Source organism: Coturnix japonica, chromosome 2 (genome assembly GCF_054131305.1).
Source record: "Coturnix japonica strain WE chromosome 2, WE-NBRP24, whole genome shotgun sequence".
In the NCBI taxonomy this organism is placed as follows: Eukaryota; Metazoa; Chordata; class Aves; order Galliformes; family Phasianidae; genus Coturnix; species Coturnix japonica.
In genome coordinates this window covers 122343042-122362642 of record NC_140664.1, presented here as the reverse complement: position 1 = coordinate 122362642, position 19601 = coordinate 122343042, and the positions used below count along the sequence as shown (strand labels likewise).

Below are 19601 nucleotides of genomic sequence, written 5' to 3'. Positions count from 1 at the left end.
ATTTTGTTAATGCCATGATACCCCATTCTCCCACAAGCAGACATAAGTAATATGTTAAAGATTAGAACCAACCAACCAAACCAACCAAACAAGAACAACAACAAAACACAAAATCCATCAAACATTTCTTCCTGGGCAGAAACAGCTGTTGAAGACATATGTGAGGACAAATTGATAACTTCCCCAATTTTAATAATCTGAAACTCTGCTTTTGCTTCTAAAGATCTTTCCCTAGTTACAATTGCTCTTTGATTACCATACCCAAGGGCTGGATTTTCCAAGAGCAAATTTTTCACTTTTTTCAGATTAGAATTTGAGCAGGGGCAGCTACCTTACATGCAAAGTGAGAGCACATACATTGCCTGTAAAAGACTCTGGGGAAAGGTTTCAAATTATTAATCATCATAGCCAGTCGTGCATTTTAGAGGCAGGACTGACTCGTCATTTCAGAACTCCAAATAGAATTTAAAAGTGCATTTCTTGATGTAGAAATATACTAAAACATTAAAATAAAATTATTTATATACCACTGCATAGGTATAACAGATGCAGATACAGAAAAATACATATAAAGAGTAGGTTTAATTAACTTTTAGTCATCTGATTGGCTTTTTTCCCTGTTTTCTGCTTAGATGCTGCAAGAAAAAAAATCTTGCCATTTTTCTCTGCAAACATAACTTATCACTGTCATTAATCTTTTGTCTGACCAAGATCTGCACACACACAGGCTGTAAGCCCTCTGGTCTCTCTTTTTGGTAAAAAAAAATGGCTAGGACGAAAAAAAGAATTATTTTGATCAAACCTTTATCTCAGTGGAAGCTAGGAGAGGGATCTGTTCTGTTCTGTAATGTACTGTACTCTTACTAAGCTTCTGTCATGAAGAAAGGGTGAGAGAGCCGGGACTTTTCGGCCCAAATAAGAACAGCACAGTAGGTGTCAGTGTGTAGAAAACTTGATGTGAGAGTGTAAAGAAAATAAAGCCAGCATCTTCTCAGTGGTGCCCCATGTGAAGACAAGGTGTAAAAGGAACAGACTGAAAAAACAGGAAATTTTGTTTAAAGACAGAAAAACATGCTTCTTAATTTTTTATCTTATTTTACTCTAGGGCTTGTCAAGCACTGAATCAAAATGCTCACAGAAGTTGTGGAGTCTCCACTTTTGAAGACATAATTCCTAAAATATGTCTTAACCTATTCTAAATATCCCTTTCACAACCCTGGATGAATTCCTCCAGTGTACACTACTTTGAGCAGGAGGTTGGACTAGGTCTGCCGAAGTGCTTTCCAACCCCAGTCATTCTGTTAGAGCTGTTTGCAGACTGGCCTTTGGGAATTGTGAAAGGAATACACAAATACACTGAGCGACAGCATTGACACTGCATTACAAACTTAATGGAAACTCAGTAAAGCATAGCTTTACCACTAAATAGCCTTTCGTGCAGTTAGGGCAAAGGAGGGAACCCATTAATCTCAACAGCAAGTACAATTTTCTCATATAGTTCTAACAAGACCAAAGTACAAGTGTATTTAGAATTTATACATAGTAGATTGCCCGACTCCAGGAATTTTATACCATAATATCTTTAACAGGACATTCTTTATGCAATTATTAATAAATATTTATGAACAATATTTACAACGTTGATGGAGTCTCCTAATATATACTTTTTTTATTTTAGGGGTAAACAGAACCTACTTAGAAGCCATCAGATGATGGTTCCATTTATCTGAAAAATTGCTTTCATTTCAATAATTCAAGCACTTCTCTGTTGGTTCATCAATGCTAAGGTTTGCTATTAATCAAACCTGGGTGTATAATTGAATGCAGTTCATGAAAATTGAAACTACTTTCATGTGTGCTTTTTTTCACTTCAGTACTCCCAAAGGGTAATCGAAAGATAATGAAAATATTGCTATATTGCCTGACTGAATGGAACAAGGCATAGAGAAAGTAATTTCTGTAGGTTTGTTTTTGTTTTTGTTTTTTGTTTTTTTTTTTTTTGTTTTGTTTTTTGTTTGGTTTATTTGATTTGGGGGTTTTGTTGTTTTTTTCTTAAAGACTATCAGGCTACATGTATACAATTCATTCTATTCAGATTCTGTTGTAAATCCTGCACAGAGGAATTGCTCCTGAGTAGATTGTGGCCCACTGGCTTATTTAGAGCTATACTGGTATAAAACTATAGTAGAATGCAAAATGAGCTTGGACCTTAAGCTCTGAGAAAGGGAGAAAACTGTGGACAAATGTGCCCGTAACCACTTGCACAGTACTAGCTTTGAGCACGCAGATCTTTCTCTGGCTATTCTGATCTTTTTATTTTTTATTTTTTCCCTTGTGTGTGTGTGCAATTAAGTAGCTTTTGTTGCCTTTTTCTTAAAAAACGAACTTTACTCCAAAAGTAATATTTATTTCCACAGAAACAACAACAGGTACAATGAGCACAATAATTCTATTGGATAGAGCAAATCCTCATCTACAAAGCACCATTTTTCAGCATAGTTACCACCATTTACTCCATTCTGTAGGGTATATGAAAGGTGTGTTTACACAGATGTCAGACCTCATTTGTAAGAACTAAGATATATCAGACAGGGCAATATTATACCTGAAGCTTATCTGGGTACTCTGTATACCAGATTACAGTATCTCTGTTCCTCAGCAACAGCAAGACCAAAAGGTGAAAACATTTTGTTGAGACTACGTATTTTCCATCTGCTGTTGTCCTGGTCTCAGACTTTAAAAGGATATTTCAAACTATTTGTTTAAAGTGAATATCTGTTTGTTTGTTTGTTTCTCTCTCAGACCACTCAGTGTTGATGGACTTCACCATGGACTTCAACACAGTTTCAAAAATGAATCTATGTATGTGATGCATTTACTTTCACTGCCTATCAAGATTGCTTTTGACCATGTGTTCAGTATGATAGAATTTGGTACTGCAGCTTAAGAATCAGATTTATTACTGAATTGCATGGACTGTTTAAGCTTCATGCTCCAAATGCCTAGTTTGGAGAGTGACTGTCAATAAACAAAGAGCTGGAGCAAGAAAAAGGGTGCAAAGATTTACTGCTATTGATTTTCAAAGGTGAATTGAAAGTGCTGTTAAATTGATCCAGATTTTCAAAACTGAGCTGTGTCCTTCCATCTCAAATAGTGTTACCAAAGAACATCTGTAGGCAAATTTTGCCTCAGCCTTCACAAGGATTTCAAAAATATAAACAGACTGGATCTTGTCCAACTGCTCTATTATAATGAGAAGGAAGAAAATGCTATTGTATCTCTGTAGTCACAAGAACAGTGAATACATAGTAGCAACATAAATTAGATTGCAAAGATAGGATTAATCAGAAAGATGGACTTGTTTATACATAATTGCTTTTTATAACAGAACTGTGTTGCTGTACATTAATTTGCTTATTTGTATTTTTTTCATTCAATATTGACGGCTCAAAATGCTTTCAGCTTAATAAATTAAGAGTTAACTTCAACTGTAATCTACGGATTTTATTTCTTAAATAAAGCTGTTTTTTGTTTGTTTGTTTGTTTTCTAGATAAACTTTGTAATGAGCAAGTTATACTTTTGTGTCTCAACCACACTTCTTGTGCAGTAATGTCTAGGATCTGAAAATGCTGGACCTTCTGTGCTGGAGGAATAGGGAAGTTGCTTGTAAATAATTATCTGGACAGTTGCATGAATCCATTTGAGCTATGCTATGGAATTAAAAGTTATAACTTTAATTGGAAGTAGCATTAACACACAGTAGGTTACTTACTGCAGTCAGTCTCATCTGATAGGTCTTCACAGTCTGGTTTATAGTCACAGACCAGCTGAGATTCTATGCAATCCTCATTCAAACACACAAAATCAGTGAAGGCAGGGCATTCCCTGGGATTCTCTCCAGCTGAAACCAACAGGACATTTATATCAATGTTATAATTAAATAAAAGTATTTTATTTTATTATTAAATCAAGTTTTTAGATTTGTTTATCTATTACACATCATGACTTTAGCGCTTTACTGCTTCCAACAGATGTTATTTGGTCACACTCTTTTAATGGTATATCATGCATGCGCCATTAGGCATGTCTTGGCCTGTCCCAAGGCTTGCAGGAAGAATGTCTTGCCTGGAAAGAAATTCACATCAGCGTGACAGTTCCCTACCACGTTTGTTGTGTATGTCTCTTAAAATAGAATCCACAAGATGTTAAAAAGCAGGTAAGTTATCTGTTAATGGTTTAACCTAACTTCTGGAAAATCACTAAAATACTAAATAGTTGAGATTGACAGGGAGCTCTACAGCTATCTAGGTCATACCCCTGCTTGAGCAGATGCAGTTAGAGTATGTTGTAGAGTAGAGTAGGTCCAACTGGGTTTTGAAACTCCACAACATCTTTGGGCAAACTATGCCTGTGTTTGACCATCCTCTTAGTAAAAAAGTGTTTTCTTATATTCAGATGGAATTTCTGGGTTTTTAATCCATGCCCATTGGCTCGTGCCCTGTCAATGGAAACTACTGAAAACAATTCAGCTCCCTTTCTTCTATTCCTTCCCATGCACTGGAAATAAGGGACCAGAAAACCATTTTACTTCTCTAAGACACTCTGCGACTTAAACTGCTTAACAATATAAATTATGTAAAGATAGAACCACTGGGGCACAGTAATTTTTCACATTTTATTTCACTGCATATGACATGGGTACATTATCACTATGCAGAAAAGACACAGAGTCTGTGGCTTCTGACTGAATGCATTCTTTACCTGACTTCCTTTTACCTTTAATCAAGCAACAAGACAATGTAGTGTTGCCCTATCATTTATTTTTAACAGATAATATTAGTTTTGCTTTGTTTTGTTTTGTTTTGTTTTGTTTTCTAATGGCATAGTCCAAACAGAGTCAAATATCTGTTACTTTTATTCTTCTGCAGCAAAACCTTATTCCCATATCCTATTATTCCCATTTTTTAGAGATACCAGGTTGCACTTACAACCATGATGAATACTCTGCCAGAGCCTTTGAGAGAGATAAAAATAAAATCTCTGTATGAATTAACATACCAGCATCTGCACAACATCTTCAAACTAAATAAATAATCTAACTCCTGTTTGACTATTCCTGTTGTGGTATTAACAATCACCTTTCCAGAGTATATAATCATTTTATCCCACATTACTACACTAGATAAAAACTAAATCAAAACAATAAATACTGTCTTTTAAACAACAAAAAGAACTCCAACATCAAGAACAACAGTAACAATACAGAATTTCACACACACACACACACACACACACACACACACACACAACAAAAGCCTCATACATCAAATAATTTGAAATTATTTACTCATAAATTAAAAAATAATAATTATCATTACTGAGGCATAGAAAAACAGTAACATCATATCTATTCATTTCATTTCCTATTAAAACTGAAAAAAATTGCTGAAAACTTGAATATCACAAGAAACTAGCACTGAACAGATTTTAGATAAGTAGATACTACTAACTGCATGTTATGCTAATCCCTAAGCCAAATGAAATGGCAGTACTTGAAAAACAAAATAGAACAGGATATCATTTTTCAATGTACTACAATGAGGAATGATGCAGGAAAAGAACCATATAGTCTTTTAAGTAGCTTTTAAGAGACCAATGGAATTGGCTTAGCTTATAGAACTCTAAATCCTACAAAAGAAGCACGTTAATGATAACTGTTAAAAGAACATGCATTTATGTGCAGTCACATTTGTTCCCTCCAAAGAATATATGCGTGTTTGTATATATATACAGAAAATAAGCAAGATGGACATGAACAAACACATGCATACCACAAATAAATTTCAATTCTTATCTGGATTCATCACAAGGTACATATTTACATTTCTCCATTTCCTATGCCTAAATTATCTATGAAAGAGTAACTCATGAATTACTCTGAAAATGTGTAGGCATGGCAAAGTTCACTTGAGGATAGTGGATGAATACATTAATATAAAGTCAGAAACTTTGTTTCCATTACCAGGAAGAAGATTACATATTAAAGAATGCTTGAAAATGGACTTCTTTGTTTATATTTGCTAGTCAAGGACAAAGAATACAACACTCTTCTTTTACAAAGTTGTGCAGGATTTATAACATTTCTCTCCATTCTTTCATAATATCTGAAAAAAAAAATGTTGTTGAAAATACTACCCAGTGAACATTACTCTTGAAGTTTCACCCTTCACTTAAATTAAAATATATGAAATATAAGCTCCTAGAAGGATTCATTAGACCAGCAAGTCAACTATACTTAGTTCTGTGAAGTTCAGCATTTATGGAACACAGTTTTCATCAAGCTTGTCATTTGCTTAACCTAACTGTTCAATACCCTTTTCTGCATGACTTTTTACATAACATTAAAGTTCCATTAGTACACTCATCAATAGTGTTTCTGTCTATGAATGACCTTGGCAATCTTCTGCAGGGAAAGCTAGAAGAAAAGTTTCTACAGAAGCAAGCTAAATATTGTTCCAAATAAGGTTCTTTCTATTGGAATAAAAAACAAACAAAAAAACACACTGGGAATTCTACTTAAGGTATGTTTTGATAAAAAGATCTGATTTCATCTGAAGATATGCATTGTTTCCAATGTAAACAGCTGTCTAAAATATGAACTCTAAAGAGAGAATTTTGCCTGTAAATACAAAATTATGTTAGTGGTTTTCCTAAAGATGCTCAAGACTAGTTGGAATTTGGTGACTAAGGCCACCAAATAATTTGAAGAATAAAAAATGCACCCGGAGTTCTGGAAATGTAGAACTGTCTCTCGTTTAAACAATGCAAAAGATCAAACAAATAAATAAATAAGTCTTTTCAATTTCTAATACTGATAAAATGGAGCATAAGAACACACACTAGATAAGTTTAAGATTATGGAGCACTGGATCCAGATATGGTGTCCTCAGTACAGGACAGATGTGTAGCCGTTGAAGGGCCACAGAAATGAACTCAGGGATGGAAAACCTCCCCTAGGAGGACAGGGTGAGAGAGCTGGGGCTGTGCAGCCTCGAGAAAAGAAGGCTCTGTGGAGACCTGAAAGTGGCCTATCAGTATTTACAAGGGGGCTGTAAGAAAGAAGGGAGAGACCCTTTAACAGGGTCTGTCATGTCATGTCATGACAGGGTCTGTCATAACAGGGTCTGTTATGATCGGACAGGAGGAAAGCTTTTCAAACTAAAAGAAGGGAAATTTACACTGGATTTAAGGAAAAAGTAAGGGCTGTGAATCACTGGAACAGATTGCCTAGAGAAGTGATGGATGCCCTGTCCTTCGAGACACTCAAGATCAGACTGGACAGGGCTCTGAGCATCTGATCTTATTGTATGTGTCCCTGTTCACTGCAGGAGAGTTGGACTAGATGACCTCTAAGTGTCCCTTCAAACTCAAAAGATTCCATGATTTTATATTTGTTTAAAAGTGAAAGACTGGCTTTTGTGCAGGCTGTAGCAGAAAGATAAGGAGCTCATTCACACACTGTACTGATGTAGAAAACTGACATATTTTAATTCTAAAAAAGACATTAAGAAGAAGCACTGAGAATTGAGGAACTGAGAATGTCTTTATTCCAGATTTTGTCCTTTAGTAGCCTGCTGATTTAAATATGGAAGAGACAAGGCAAAAAAATCAAGTGATCCTTTTGCAAAAAATTCAGGTTCCCAATGATTATGAACATGTTCAATCACAGAATAAGAAGTCCTGAACTGCTTAGCAATCTGGTTTATCCCTCTTGGTCTTTTCTCTCCTCCCTGCATCACCCTCACCCTGATTCCAGTGCAGAGAGCACTCAAAAAATGCAATTCAATGTTACATCTGAAAAAGTTCATCTGAAAAAAAAAAAAAAAAATCTAGCTGTCACCACCACGTCTATTTTTCTAGTCTTGAAAAGCCTCCTCTTTTGGCACAATGGTAGAGATGCTTTGATTTCCAATCTGGTTTAATATTTCTCTTCTTTCTTTTAATCTTTTCAAATAAGTCTCTCAAATTCATTCCCTGAATCCATGTTACATAGTATTTGAATGACTTCATGGTTGTTCATACATATATTTCTAGAATAAGTGGTGCACATGCAACACCACTTAGATGAATGCCTTTCACATCATATGACACTGACTAAATTCTGAAGGACACGTGTGTCATTTTATAATTGTTGTTTTACTGGGTACTGTGCACAGTTATACTATATTATACTATATATTACACTATATATTATACTATATATTGCTCAGAGGCAATAGGAAGGAATGCTCTTTCAAGAAAATGTTCTTTCATTATTTTTTGTGCCATAATACCTATTTAGTAGATGTCTTCCGGTGAAGAACAGGGGTCTGAGGAGGTACGCACCACTATATTCACGTGTTGGAACCAGAGATTGAGAAGGCTTCCTCATTCTCCTCCTTATGGGCTGCTCCCCAACTGTGGGGTAAAGAGGGCCATTGTATTGATAAAGCTCAACAATATCTTGAGCCAGAGGTAAGCACCCACAAGGCACCTAGTCCTTACATGTAACCAGTCTTGTGGTTGAGGGAAAACTTGTGTTGCACGGGTATAAAAGGCTCTAAGCACCTACAATAAAAGTCTTTTGTTCTGCGTCAGCGAAGGAGTCTGCACTTCTTTTACCGCACCCAAGGGAGCTTAATGCCCTCTTGCAACACCCTACTGCATCTCTGGGTTTGGGCAGCCTATATTTCCTCCACATCTCTTCTAACATGAAGTCCTTTCCAGGAAGTCTGGAAAATAAGAATTTTAATACCAAAAAGTAGACAGATGATACAATTCCTGTATTCCACATCTGAATATCTTGACAATTAAGGATTGACCAAGTGTCATAACACAGTCTCAACAGGAAAAAAAAAAAAAAAAAAAAAGAAAAAAAAAGTATCAAAACCCAAGTAACTGGCCATATATTCTGGCTGAATACAAATATCTTAAGAGAATGAGTTGGCTCCAGCTGTTTTCCCTATTAGAATTCCCTTCGTTCTTACTTCAGGGCTAAGTTTGAATTGAATATTTCTGTTATGGAAGTTTGAATTTTTCACAAGTGAAGAAGAAGATACTAAATGCTTCATTAAATGTAGATCTTTGCATCATATGCAGTTGAGAATTCAAAGAAAACACTGGCTTACATTAAAAGTAAAAAAGTTGGCCTATGCACCCAGACGCTGGGATGTTTCAGTAGTTTTCTCTGATCTGCAAAGCAAGGATGGAATTCTAACGAAAAAGGATTTCTCCACCGAGACTTTCAAAGCTTTTTGTTTATGGGATTATGGAAGCAAAGATGTTCAAAGGATTGTTGTTCCTTCATCTATGGTCTCTACCATAAACAGGAGGTGAGGAGGAATACAAATATACAAGAGGACAGGGAAAGACAAGTTTACCACAAGGCAAAGCATGCCTCTTTAAATATTTAAGAAAATTCCTACTCTGCTCAATTTGTTATATCTATTTCTTATGAATAAGAACGCCATGATATTTGATTTTGTTTCCTTTAAAACAACAACAACAACAAAATGTATTTTTAACACTAATTATGATTTAATGTCTGCCTTGTTTTGCTTTAACAAGGAGAGAAAAGCTTGTAAAGTGTGATTCCAATCAGGCAGCTCACTGAGATCAGTGAAGACATTTTTGTTTCTTCTGAATTTAGAGTTATTTCTTCACTTATTTTTATTTATTTTTCCTTCCTTGTTTTTCAAGTACTGCCCTGTAATACCAAAATAACTAGATATAGAATGAATGAGTAAGGTATATATCCATTCTTATATTCTGTGTTATGCATCTGAAGCATATGTTTTAAAATAAAAATGTATGTATAAAATCTAGCAACAGCTTGTCTGATGAGTTGACTGTTTGATTCCCTGTTTTGTGACAGCAAATCATCATGGGGAAGAGCAAATCAAAATGTTTAAAGTGCTCTTTAAGGTAAGCAGGAAGATCACAGCTCATTTTCAGCACAAGTTTTTGAAGTTGTCACGAGTATCAGAAGATTCAAAACCAAAATTATATGTGAAGGTAATTCTGTAGAACACTCAGAACACTAAGAGGTATTTTTCTATTTTTTTTTTTTTAAACATTAAAAAAATTACTGTTTTCTTAGCCTGCAAATAACCAGTCATGATCAGTCAGTTATTAAAAGCATAAGAGATGATGACTCTGAGCTTTAAAGTTGTAAAAGGAATTACTGTTCCAGAACTTAATTAAATAATAAATAATTATATTAGTATTAACAAATCTCTGGCAATTCTTTGATTCTTAACCTTGTTTTCTATAGAAATCAAGGAGAAATGAGAGAAATGCACCTTGCAGAATAGGGCCCCTGCAGCTTGAATCATAAGAAAGTTATCAGTATTATTCTGGTAGTAAAGAAGCTTTTACCTAATTAACTTTTAAAGGGAAATAAAATGAAAAGTTTCTCTTTTATCAGTTGAAAATGCTCACATATCATAAGTAATATACCATACACTTATGTAGTTAAAATGCAAGGAAGTCTGCAGAGCTAACCCACCTTCTTGCAGATTCCTTTATGAGTTGTATGGCTTTCTAGAGCACACTGTATGAAAGCAAGCTGAAGACAAACAAGCACAGCAAAATGAGCCTTTGGATTTATTAAACACTGCTATAACTACTATTAAGTATTAACATATTCCATAAAGCAGGTCTTGTATTCACACAGCCTGCTCCGCTAAAGTACTTTCTTTCTGCAAGGAGGCAGTTATTTTTTTGTGTTGACTATAAAATGTGAACCAGGAATACACTTTGGCAACCTGTAAGAAGTAAAACACTATCTCCAAACACCTCAGAGGTCCAGAGCAGTTCTGAAAGTCTTCCCCACCACTACAAGCTGCATGCTGGGAAGCAGCTAAACATTCATCTTTCTTTTCCCGTGCACTTCAGGCTTTCTTATTTCCATTTCTTGCAATTTTTTTTTTTTTTTTTAAATCTGTTTTTCATGCTTTTTTAAAAATTATATATTTTTTTCTTCTCTGCATGGTCTACTCCTCTGTTTATGTAATTACTGCAGCTAGAATATCTATAACAATGTAGGAGAATTTTGCTTGGCCTAAAAAGTCTCAGTGGAAAATACAGATGTGGTCCTGCCCATTGCTAGGTCGAAAATGCTGCAACTACAAATGTGGCACATGAACCAGTGCTGTAAATGAAGTCCTTTTGTTGAGAATAAGCCCCCAACCCTTTCTGTTCTGCATATTACCCTTCTCTCCTAGATTTTGGCCATACCAAGATTGTGCTTGCTATTTTTTAGCTTTGTTATAGCTATCACAATAAAAAAAAAAAAAAAATGAACCCTGTGCTGCAAAGAGCCCCAACAATTTAGACACAACATATTTACTCTGTCCTGTACATGCCAAGCTTGGGTCTGATGGGAAATTTTCAAGAAAATGGCAAAAATATACAAAGAATCAATAACAAGAATGAAAAAGGTCAGATCAGGATCCTTCATTTGACCATGTCAAGTGGAAAGTCAGTATGCCAAAAGTCTTGAGAAAATTAAGCAAAAGGATCCCTTCTGTGGAATAAAAGGAAAAAAAGATCCTACAAAAGCTGGTGTGAAAGGCACTAAAAACAACACAATGATTCCCTCTTGACTTTGATTTGAACCTTGATTACACTGCAGACGCTGTAGGGACAGAAAACTCGAAGGGTGTGGGTTGCTTCTTTGCTTGCTTATTTTGTTCTGTTGTCAGACACGTGCACATATGCAATAACATGCAGTTAAAAAGCAAATATCTGACAGAGTACCTATTCTGCTGAAGAACAGAAACATAAGCATAAAAACATTCCAATAGGAATGAACCTAAATTTTAATGAAAACCATACAGTACATGGCATATGCTACTGAAGTTAAGTGAGCACTTCCTCATCATATAAAGATTGTATTTTACTGCAGTATAAAAACATACAACATGCAAATGACAAATCTATCTATGAAGGATTACTGTCCTTGGATTCTGTCTTTACTAAACCAATCTCTAGTAAAATGTTTTTGTGTTGTAATTTGAATTCCAACCATGCATTTTAAACTCGTATGAGAAAGGCTTCCTCTAAATCATCCAGCTTCATAAACGTTAAATTTCTGCGAAATATATGGTATATTACAAACCAAAACTGTAAGTATGTAAAACTCATCATCGCACAAAGTGCAACTGCTTTTTTTAACAGGTTCTTGCTAAAACAACGCTATAAAACAAAACATTACATATTGTAACAAACAGACATTACTTTCTCAACTGGTTCTCTGTCAGGGTATATTAATGCAGCACTGGTTATAATGCATGATTAATATTCAGACTTATAGCGTTCACAGATTAAAGCAATCTTTACTGTTTGAGAGCTTTAAGATCCTTTATATGACACCTTTCCAACTCCCTTCTCAAACAATTTTTTTAGCTCAATGACAACTATGTGGAATATATCCAGTAACAACTGTTTTCAGATTATCATAAAATATATGTAATTAAGATGAAGCAGAAGTATTTTTACATTTTACAAAAGAATGTGAACTTTAATGGGGACTTAATTTATAAATCTAATGGGGAGTTTTCTTGTTCCTTAAAAAATAAATCTTGTTATTTTTATTTGCTGAATATATTCATGAAAATGACTTTGAAATGGCTAATTTATTATAGTCCCTAAGTGGGATAGAATCCTTGGGATGGAGTTTAACTAGATCCCACGTTATGAAATAATATATCTGAGCATAATTTGTCAACAAACTTCAAGAGAGATCAACATCGTCCTGTTGATCTCCCATCTTCTGCTAGGGCAGCCCTAACTGTTTCATTATGCCCTTTGGAGAATGATTACATGCCCAGAACTGGAGGCAATGTGACATTTTGAAAAAGCACAATGGAATCACAACATTCATAGGCCAAAATATGCTTTAATGGGTAAATTGGTCTTCGAATTTTAAGTTCAGTTTTGTAGCAGGACCCACGTTTTGGTTTACAGTGCAAAACAGTTTCTAAATAGATAAAGTGCATATTGTTTTTTTCAGATTAAATTAGACAGAAATAGGGTCTTCAGAATTGTACTTCTATCCTCCAACCAAAGCATTATCATCCAGACCATGGCAGAAGATTCAGTTAGCCTAAATAACATCCCCCAAACTCATAATATATATATATATATATGATCTCAGCAATTATTTTCTTACTCAACCAATCCACTTTTATTCTCACAGAACAGAGACCACATTCTTCCTTATGGAAGCCACAATCCAAACAGCTTTTGTTTTTTTCTTGTTTATTTATTAACATGTTAAAGTCAAACTGTGTCTCTACTTTAGACCACGTCCACAAGGAGATCAATTCACTAGGATGAATACCTTGTGAGTTACAGCTTATGTTTACTTTGCTGCCCCTAACGTTTGAAATGCAATAAGAAAAGTAATACTGACAGGGGCTTATTTGTAGTTTCAACTTGTTTTTAGAAAAAGAGATTTTGCAATAAAATGTGGAGATCACAAGTCAGTTAACATAATCTGACATTGTTTCTATGACACTATTGTGTACAAAAACAGACTTAACAGCTTAGCAATCAACTAATACAAACAAAAGTACTTAAAACCAAGTAAGAAAACACAAATTCAGATATTTATTGGATTTATCTGCAATAACTTAGTGTGAGAATTACATACTAATGCAATACTTTCCATATGAATAGAATACTATTAAAGTTATATAAGTGAAAACAGCATATTCCTAACTGAAGTTTAGGATAGAGGCACTACAAGAAAATCAGTAAAATAATCAGATATTTAAAAACAAGAAAGAACACCGTGCACCTCCTTTTAGCATCCCTCTAGAAATTTCCATCTTGTACTTACCTGTAGAGCAGTTGTTGAACTCTATGTCATCTAGTGCTGCTCCTCCTCCTAGGTCTCTGGTACGGATACCTTCAAAGATAACTTCAAAATTTCTCAGCTTCCCCAGATGTAACTCGACTTTTCTCCATTCTTCACTAACACTTCCTGAATCACTCCATATTTTGATAATTCCGTCGTCAGTCTGAAGTTTGAATAAAGTGTAAACAGAAAGATGTATGGATTATCAAATACCAATTTTTGTACAAAAATAGAGAAAAGACAAGAACATGCCTGTTCAGTTTTGCCAAGAAATGATAAGTGTACTTTGACTGGATAGTAGGAAGAAAATAAACAAAACTGGATGATTAATGCAAAAAGTCAGATAAACATCAACAAAAGCATGAAACTATGAAACTATGAAACTATGAAAGAGATCAAGTCTCAGTATAAAAATTACTGTGTGCATGATTGAATTCCAAAACAGTTCATTTTTCGCATATTTGCATTTAGTGAAATTCTTTGTGTTTAGAAAACATTACTGGATGTAAGGTTACTTTTTTATTTTTTATTTTTTATTTTATTATGGTATCAGATAAGAAGAACAGTTTAATGATTGAGATAATGTTTTTTTAAGGGAAGAAACAAATATAAAATATTCCTCTTTAGTATAGTTTTTCTGAAGTTAATTAAGAAGTATTTTGACTTTCAAATGTGTTAATATATTTAAGAGCTTTTCCTTATATATTCAATCATACTACCTAACTGGCAAGTCAGCAGCAAACAACATGCTAATAAAGACTCTAAGAAAGCAGTACATGAATAAGCATCATCTATGGAAAATAGTTAAAACAGTTGAAAAGCCAGAGAACCAAAACCTCAAATTTCTTTATACATAGTGAAATTGTTTGATCAGATTTATGTTAATAAGACTGTCTTATAGATATTTTTGATGAGAAAATAAAGTTGGTTGTTTCTGTTATTGCAAGTTGAATAAGAAAGTGCAGTCACATCTGCACAAAAATATTACACTAGCTGTTTCTGAATCAGAAAGTTCATATAATTGTCGATTTCTTTTGAAGTCTTCAGATCTACCATAAAACAGAGTTACTGAGGTGTGGCTTTACAATGCTGGTTTTGAAAATCTTCATTAATAAATTTATGCAATTATTTAATTAAAATGCATTTTTTATTGTTCACTAGATATCTAACTAAAAACATAATAAAGAGTCTCCACAACTATCTGAAGTCCACAGATATTCAGTTGAACAGATCCACTGGTGTCCACCTAATGGTGTTATACTAGTAGCCATAGTATCTCTCTGTAACTCTCAAGGAGAGTTTGCACAAGCAATTTAGGAGGCAGTTTTAGGTCTTGCTCATTGGTGATGTCTCATTGGTTTAAAGTCAATGACACATTCAAATAAAGAGAAAATAACATAATAGGTGCTTTGTGCCACTTATTCCACAGATGGTTGATGACAATTGGTTGTGATTTTAACAGCATATTTCTCACAGTGAGACTCCTGATCATCATGTGCTATCACATCTGAGATCCATTTTTTTCAATAGGTTATGCCAGCTCCCTTTCAGGCCAATAATCAATACAACATAGGGGAGATGAAACCAGAATGAATATGAAAATCTTTCTAAAAAATACACTTAAATTTCAATTTTAAAACATAGTGCAGAAGAATCTGTAATAACAAAGAGCTCAAAAAGAGCAAATGCTGTAATTGAAGTTGATTTTAGCAGTTATAAAACTTTTTTTTTTTTTAAATCTAACTACTTTTGCTTTTCTTGTTCATCAAATCTGTGTTAATAATTTAATTATTTTAGTAACCCCTAAATATCTATTCCCTTGTTTATAGTCTTTTTAAACGATCTCCATAAGAGTGATACATATTCTTAGGATAATTTGTTCAGTCTGGAAACATCTTCTGTCTACTCATGACATGAATAAAGCACATAGTTATGATGAGATACATTTGGCTTTAATGTCTCTGACATGGAGAATAAAGCAAAACTTAAAAGAGAAGTTTTCAACATTAAATTAATTTGTTGTTTTTGGAACCTCTTCTGTCTGCCACAGAGGACTTCTTTGGAATAGAAAAAATCCCTAGACGTTATCTATAGGACATAACTCATTAATTTTACAAAAGTAGCCCAGTACTGTTTATTAGCAGTGAACATAGGAATCTTAATAAGGGAATTCCTTTCAATTTATGTATTTAAATAAACATTCATAACTTGCATATATCACAACAATAATACCAAAATGTATAACTAAAACTGCAGTTCATTTCGGTTGTGTGGAAATCAGTGGAACTTGCAATGTACAGAGGTAAATGTTTGTATAAGGTCTGAAAATGTAAAAGGGAGCACAGTTAACTGTAATCTCATCCTCAGTTGTTAGCAATGATGTCATAAGCATGAATTATCAAGTCTTTCTGCAGTTGCAAGAATGAGAGCATTACTTCTTCCCAATCCCCCACCCAAGAGACACTGAAATATGTAGAAAATAGTTTGCTAGAAAGAAATTTAATTTTAATTTAATTTAATTTAAAAAAAAAAAAAAAGTAAGCATGTCCTCACATCTCACAAAGTCCTGAGTATAGGAATGATAACAAGGAATAGAAGGGAAAGCTATTTTTTTTTCTGACTGGGCTCATCAGCAGCAGCAGTCCCTACACGACAGAAGCATTTCAGAAAGCAGCATAGGGTGACTTTGCACTTGTTCAGCTCTACATAGCAAAATGAAAAGAAAGCCTATCTCCTGTAAAATTGCATGAAGGCTGTTCAAATCTGGACTCCACAAAATACATCTTTTTTTATATGGATACATACATATTCATATTTAAGTACATATTTTCTTATTGGGAAACATACCTTAGAAATATTTGGATGGTGGGGGAAGAACAGCAGTCAACCTGTTAATACCTTAACATTCTATTTCCAACCAATTTAAAAAAAAATAAAAATAAAATAAATCGGTCTCTTTCAATAGTACAAGTACATTGTCTGCATGAAACAACCACAAAGAGGTATGAAAGGGAGACAGGCAGGACACTTGGCCCTCCCCTCCCCCGTCCCAGACAGTGGAGCTGGCTTGGCTAAGGGATGTGAGATGTACGCTTTTCTGGATATACGCTTGGCATGAGAGGATCACAGCTTATAAGATTTGCAGGTTCCATTTCATGAATTATTGTTTTGTTTTGTTTTTTCTGCATTCATTTAATCTGTCTGGCACTTAGGCATTTCTTTCATATCTTTGGAATGTGTATGCTTCATAAACACTTATATTGCCTGGAGGTGGGGGGAAATGACTGTGCTTTGACCTTCGCATTGCATGCAGAAAACCTATGACCTTTTCCAATTCTAATACACATGTATTCATATAAAAGAGATATGTGACAATAAGAAGAAATGTGTCTCAGAACAGAGGAGACTGGAGGCCACAGAATCACCTTTCCCTGTGATTTGATGAGGCTGTTCTACTGACTGGTAGAGTGCCTAGATAGCTTTTCTAACAGGGTTGTCAACCCTTTCTAAGTCTGTGCTCCACCAGACTGATAAAAGTTGATTAGAATTCTGGAGCTGGACCACACATATGGGGGTTGATTATGTTGGCTATTAATCAGGGTAAAAATCTTATTTTCCTATTTACCCTGGAAGAGTCTAACTGCATGTGGTCCTAAACAAACAAGCAAAATTAGTGGAAATTATAAAACCCGAACACTGTGATCTGTCTTGCTTCCTCGTATTCACATCTCTGATTTAGTCCTGTAAGCATCATATGCTAGGAATCACATTACTAACACACATTATCCTCACACCACAAGACATTCTCCTTGTACTCCTTTCCAGTTCAGTTTTGTTCACCTCACACTCTAACTTCTATTAACTTCTCCTTTTCAATTCTAAAACCTAGTCAGCATCTACTTTTCCATTTACATACTCTTGTCATCATTTCTACTTCAGTTAAACGCGGAAAAGAGATTCTTGCATAAAGACCATCCTACCAATCTCAGTTAAAAAATAATAATAAATAAAAATAAAAAAGTGTTTCAGAGGAATATAAAAAATTGCATCCAGAAGCCAGTATATATGATGAAAATCTCCTGTCTTCTCAAACAGAAAGCTAAGTTGAATTCTGAGCCAAGAGACCAAATCGTAAGTTTGACTATTACATATATGAAACTATTCCAAGGAGAAAAACAAAGTTTTTCAGAGCTCACTGACGTAAAATGCACAAGCAAAATATACTTTCTCTAAAAACTTGTGCAAACTCCACTTTTTAGCAAGGTATCTCAATTGACAGCAAAAACTTAACAATATCTCGTCACCACTAACACATAACAACTAGATTTTTTTTTTTTCCCTGATCTTAGTAAACCGTTTCTTTGATATTTTCCTTCCCTAAAACTCATGCTGAGACTAGTAAAACTATGTGTGAAGAGGATGTCTTGGTTTCACTCTCTGAAAGCTGTTATTAATTGCATGTCACTGCCCTCTATGGGTCGGACACAGTGTAAGGTCAAGCTGAGGTGATAAGTCACCCTTAGTGAAAGCATAACATTTACAAGAACTTTTCCATTGACTTGCAGCAGTGACTCTGTGTCTTCCACAAACCAATCATACTGAATGACAAAAAAGCTCTCAGAGAGTGGGAGAGTTATGGTCTAAGACAATCATAAACTGTTTAGATCTGTACAATTTCATGCCTTGCAATATTGGCTAATTCTTATTCACATGCAGAAAATTTTTTACTCAGCTTCTCATAGTCTGAAAGGAACTGTTTCTTTGCAATTGCTTTACCTTTGAAATCAGAATTTTCTCTATGCTTGTCTTTGTCTGAAGAACAATCTAAGTGCTTAAAACCTCAGTTCTGAGCACTTCAAGGGGAGAAGAGTATCTTAGGCTCAATATTCTTCTGAATTCACCTGGGGATACTAAGAATGAAGGAGAGGGAAGAATTTCTTTATGTCTTAGAAATCCTTTTATTTTGTGTCTGGCTTTTACATTTTCCATATGCATCAGAGACCATAATTATTTTTAAGGCTCCATTTCTAGTGCAGTCAGAACAATATTAGAAACTGAATTGAGAGTATGCAATAGAAGCTTGTAATTCACCCTTACAAGATATTGCAGAGAAAGCTCTTATGAACACACTCTCCATCAGAGGAATACAATAATAATTCCAGCATGAATACCAAGGTTCTGCCATAGTTACTTCTTCAGTGAAATAGAAACAAAAAATAGGTTTTGATCCTGAGCTGCACCTCTCCTATTCATGTTATGAGCTAAGAGGAGTTCAAAATCCTTCCTTGTCTCATTTGCATCTGATATGTCTTTCAGCAGAGCCACAGGAAATGAATCCGAGCCTACCAAATGGATGGAGGCAATAAAAACATTTGTTAAATATTTCTGGATTCCCCAACCCAAATATACTTAAGGCCTTTTTTAGTCAGAGAGAAAATATTTTCAAATGATTCATAAAAAAAACATTAACTGTGTATTATTAATAGCACATAAATAAATTCAAGATTGATGGTATCAAAAGGCTTTTTGATATCTTTCTGCAGCACAATTTAGACTATCAAGACTGTTTTTAAATTATTTTAAACATTTACAACAAAGCTCTTCTTTTCTATCCCTTTGAAAATAGCATCTTCCTGCCTGTTACCATACAATTTTTTTTTTCTTAAACAGAACATGTGTTATAAAAAGCAATAAAAC

The 19601-nt window shown here is 34.5% G+C and overlaps 1 protein-coding gene across 3 annotated transcripts in view; it reads right to left on the bottom strand.

The window, feature by feature from the left end:
- MALRD1 (MAM and LDL receptor class A domain containing 1) overlaps positions 1 to 19601 on the bottom strand; it is a 196561-nt gene that overhangs the window by 65567 nt on the left and 111393 nt on the right. For all 3 annotated transcript variants that reach the window (XM_015853499.3, XM_015853500.3, XM_085538687.1), the window contains exons 28-29: positions 13887 to 14067; positions 3774 to 3902 (exon numbers count right to left, since the gene is read on the bottom strand). In XM_015853499.3, coding sequence (XP_015708985.2) covers positions 3774 to 3902; positions 13887 to 14067 — 310 coding nt within the window. The remainder of the gene's footprint in view (positions 1 to 3773; positions 3903 to 13886; positions 14068 to 19601) is intronic.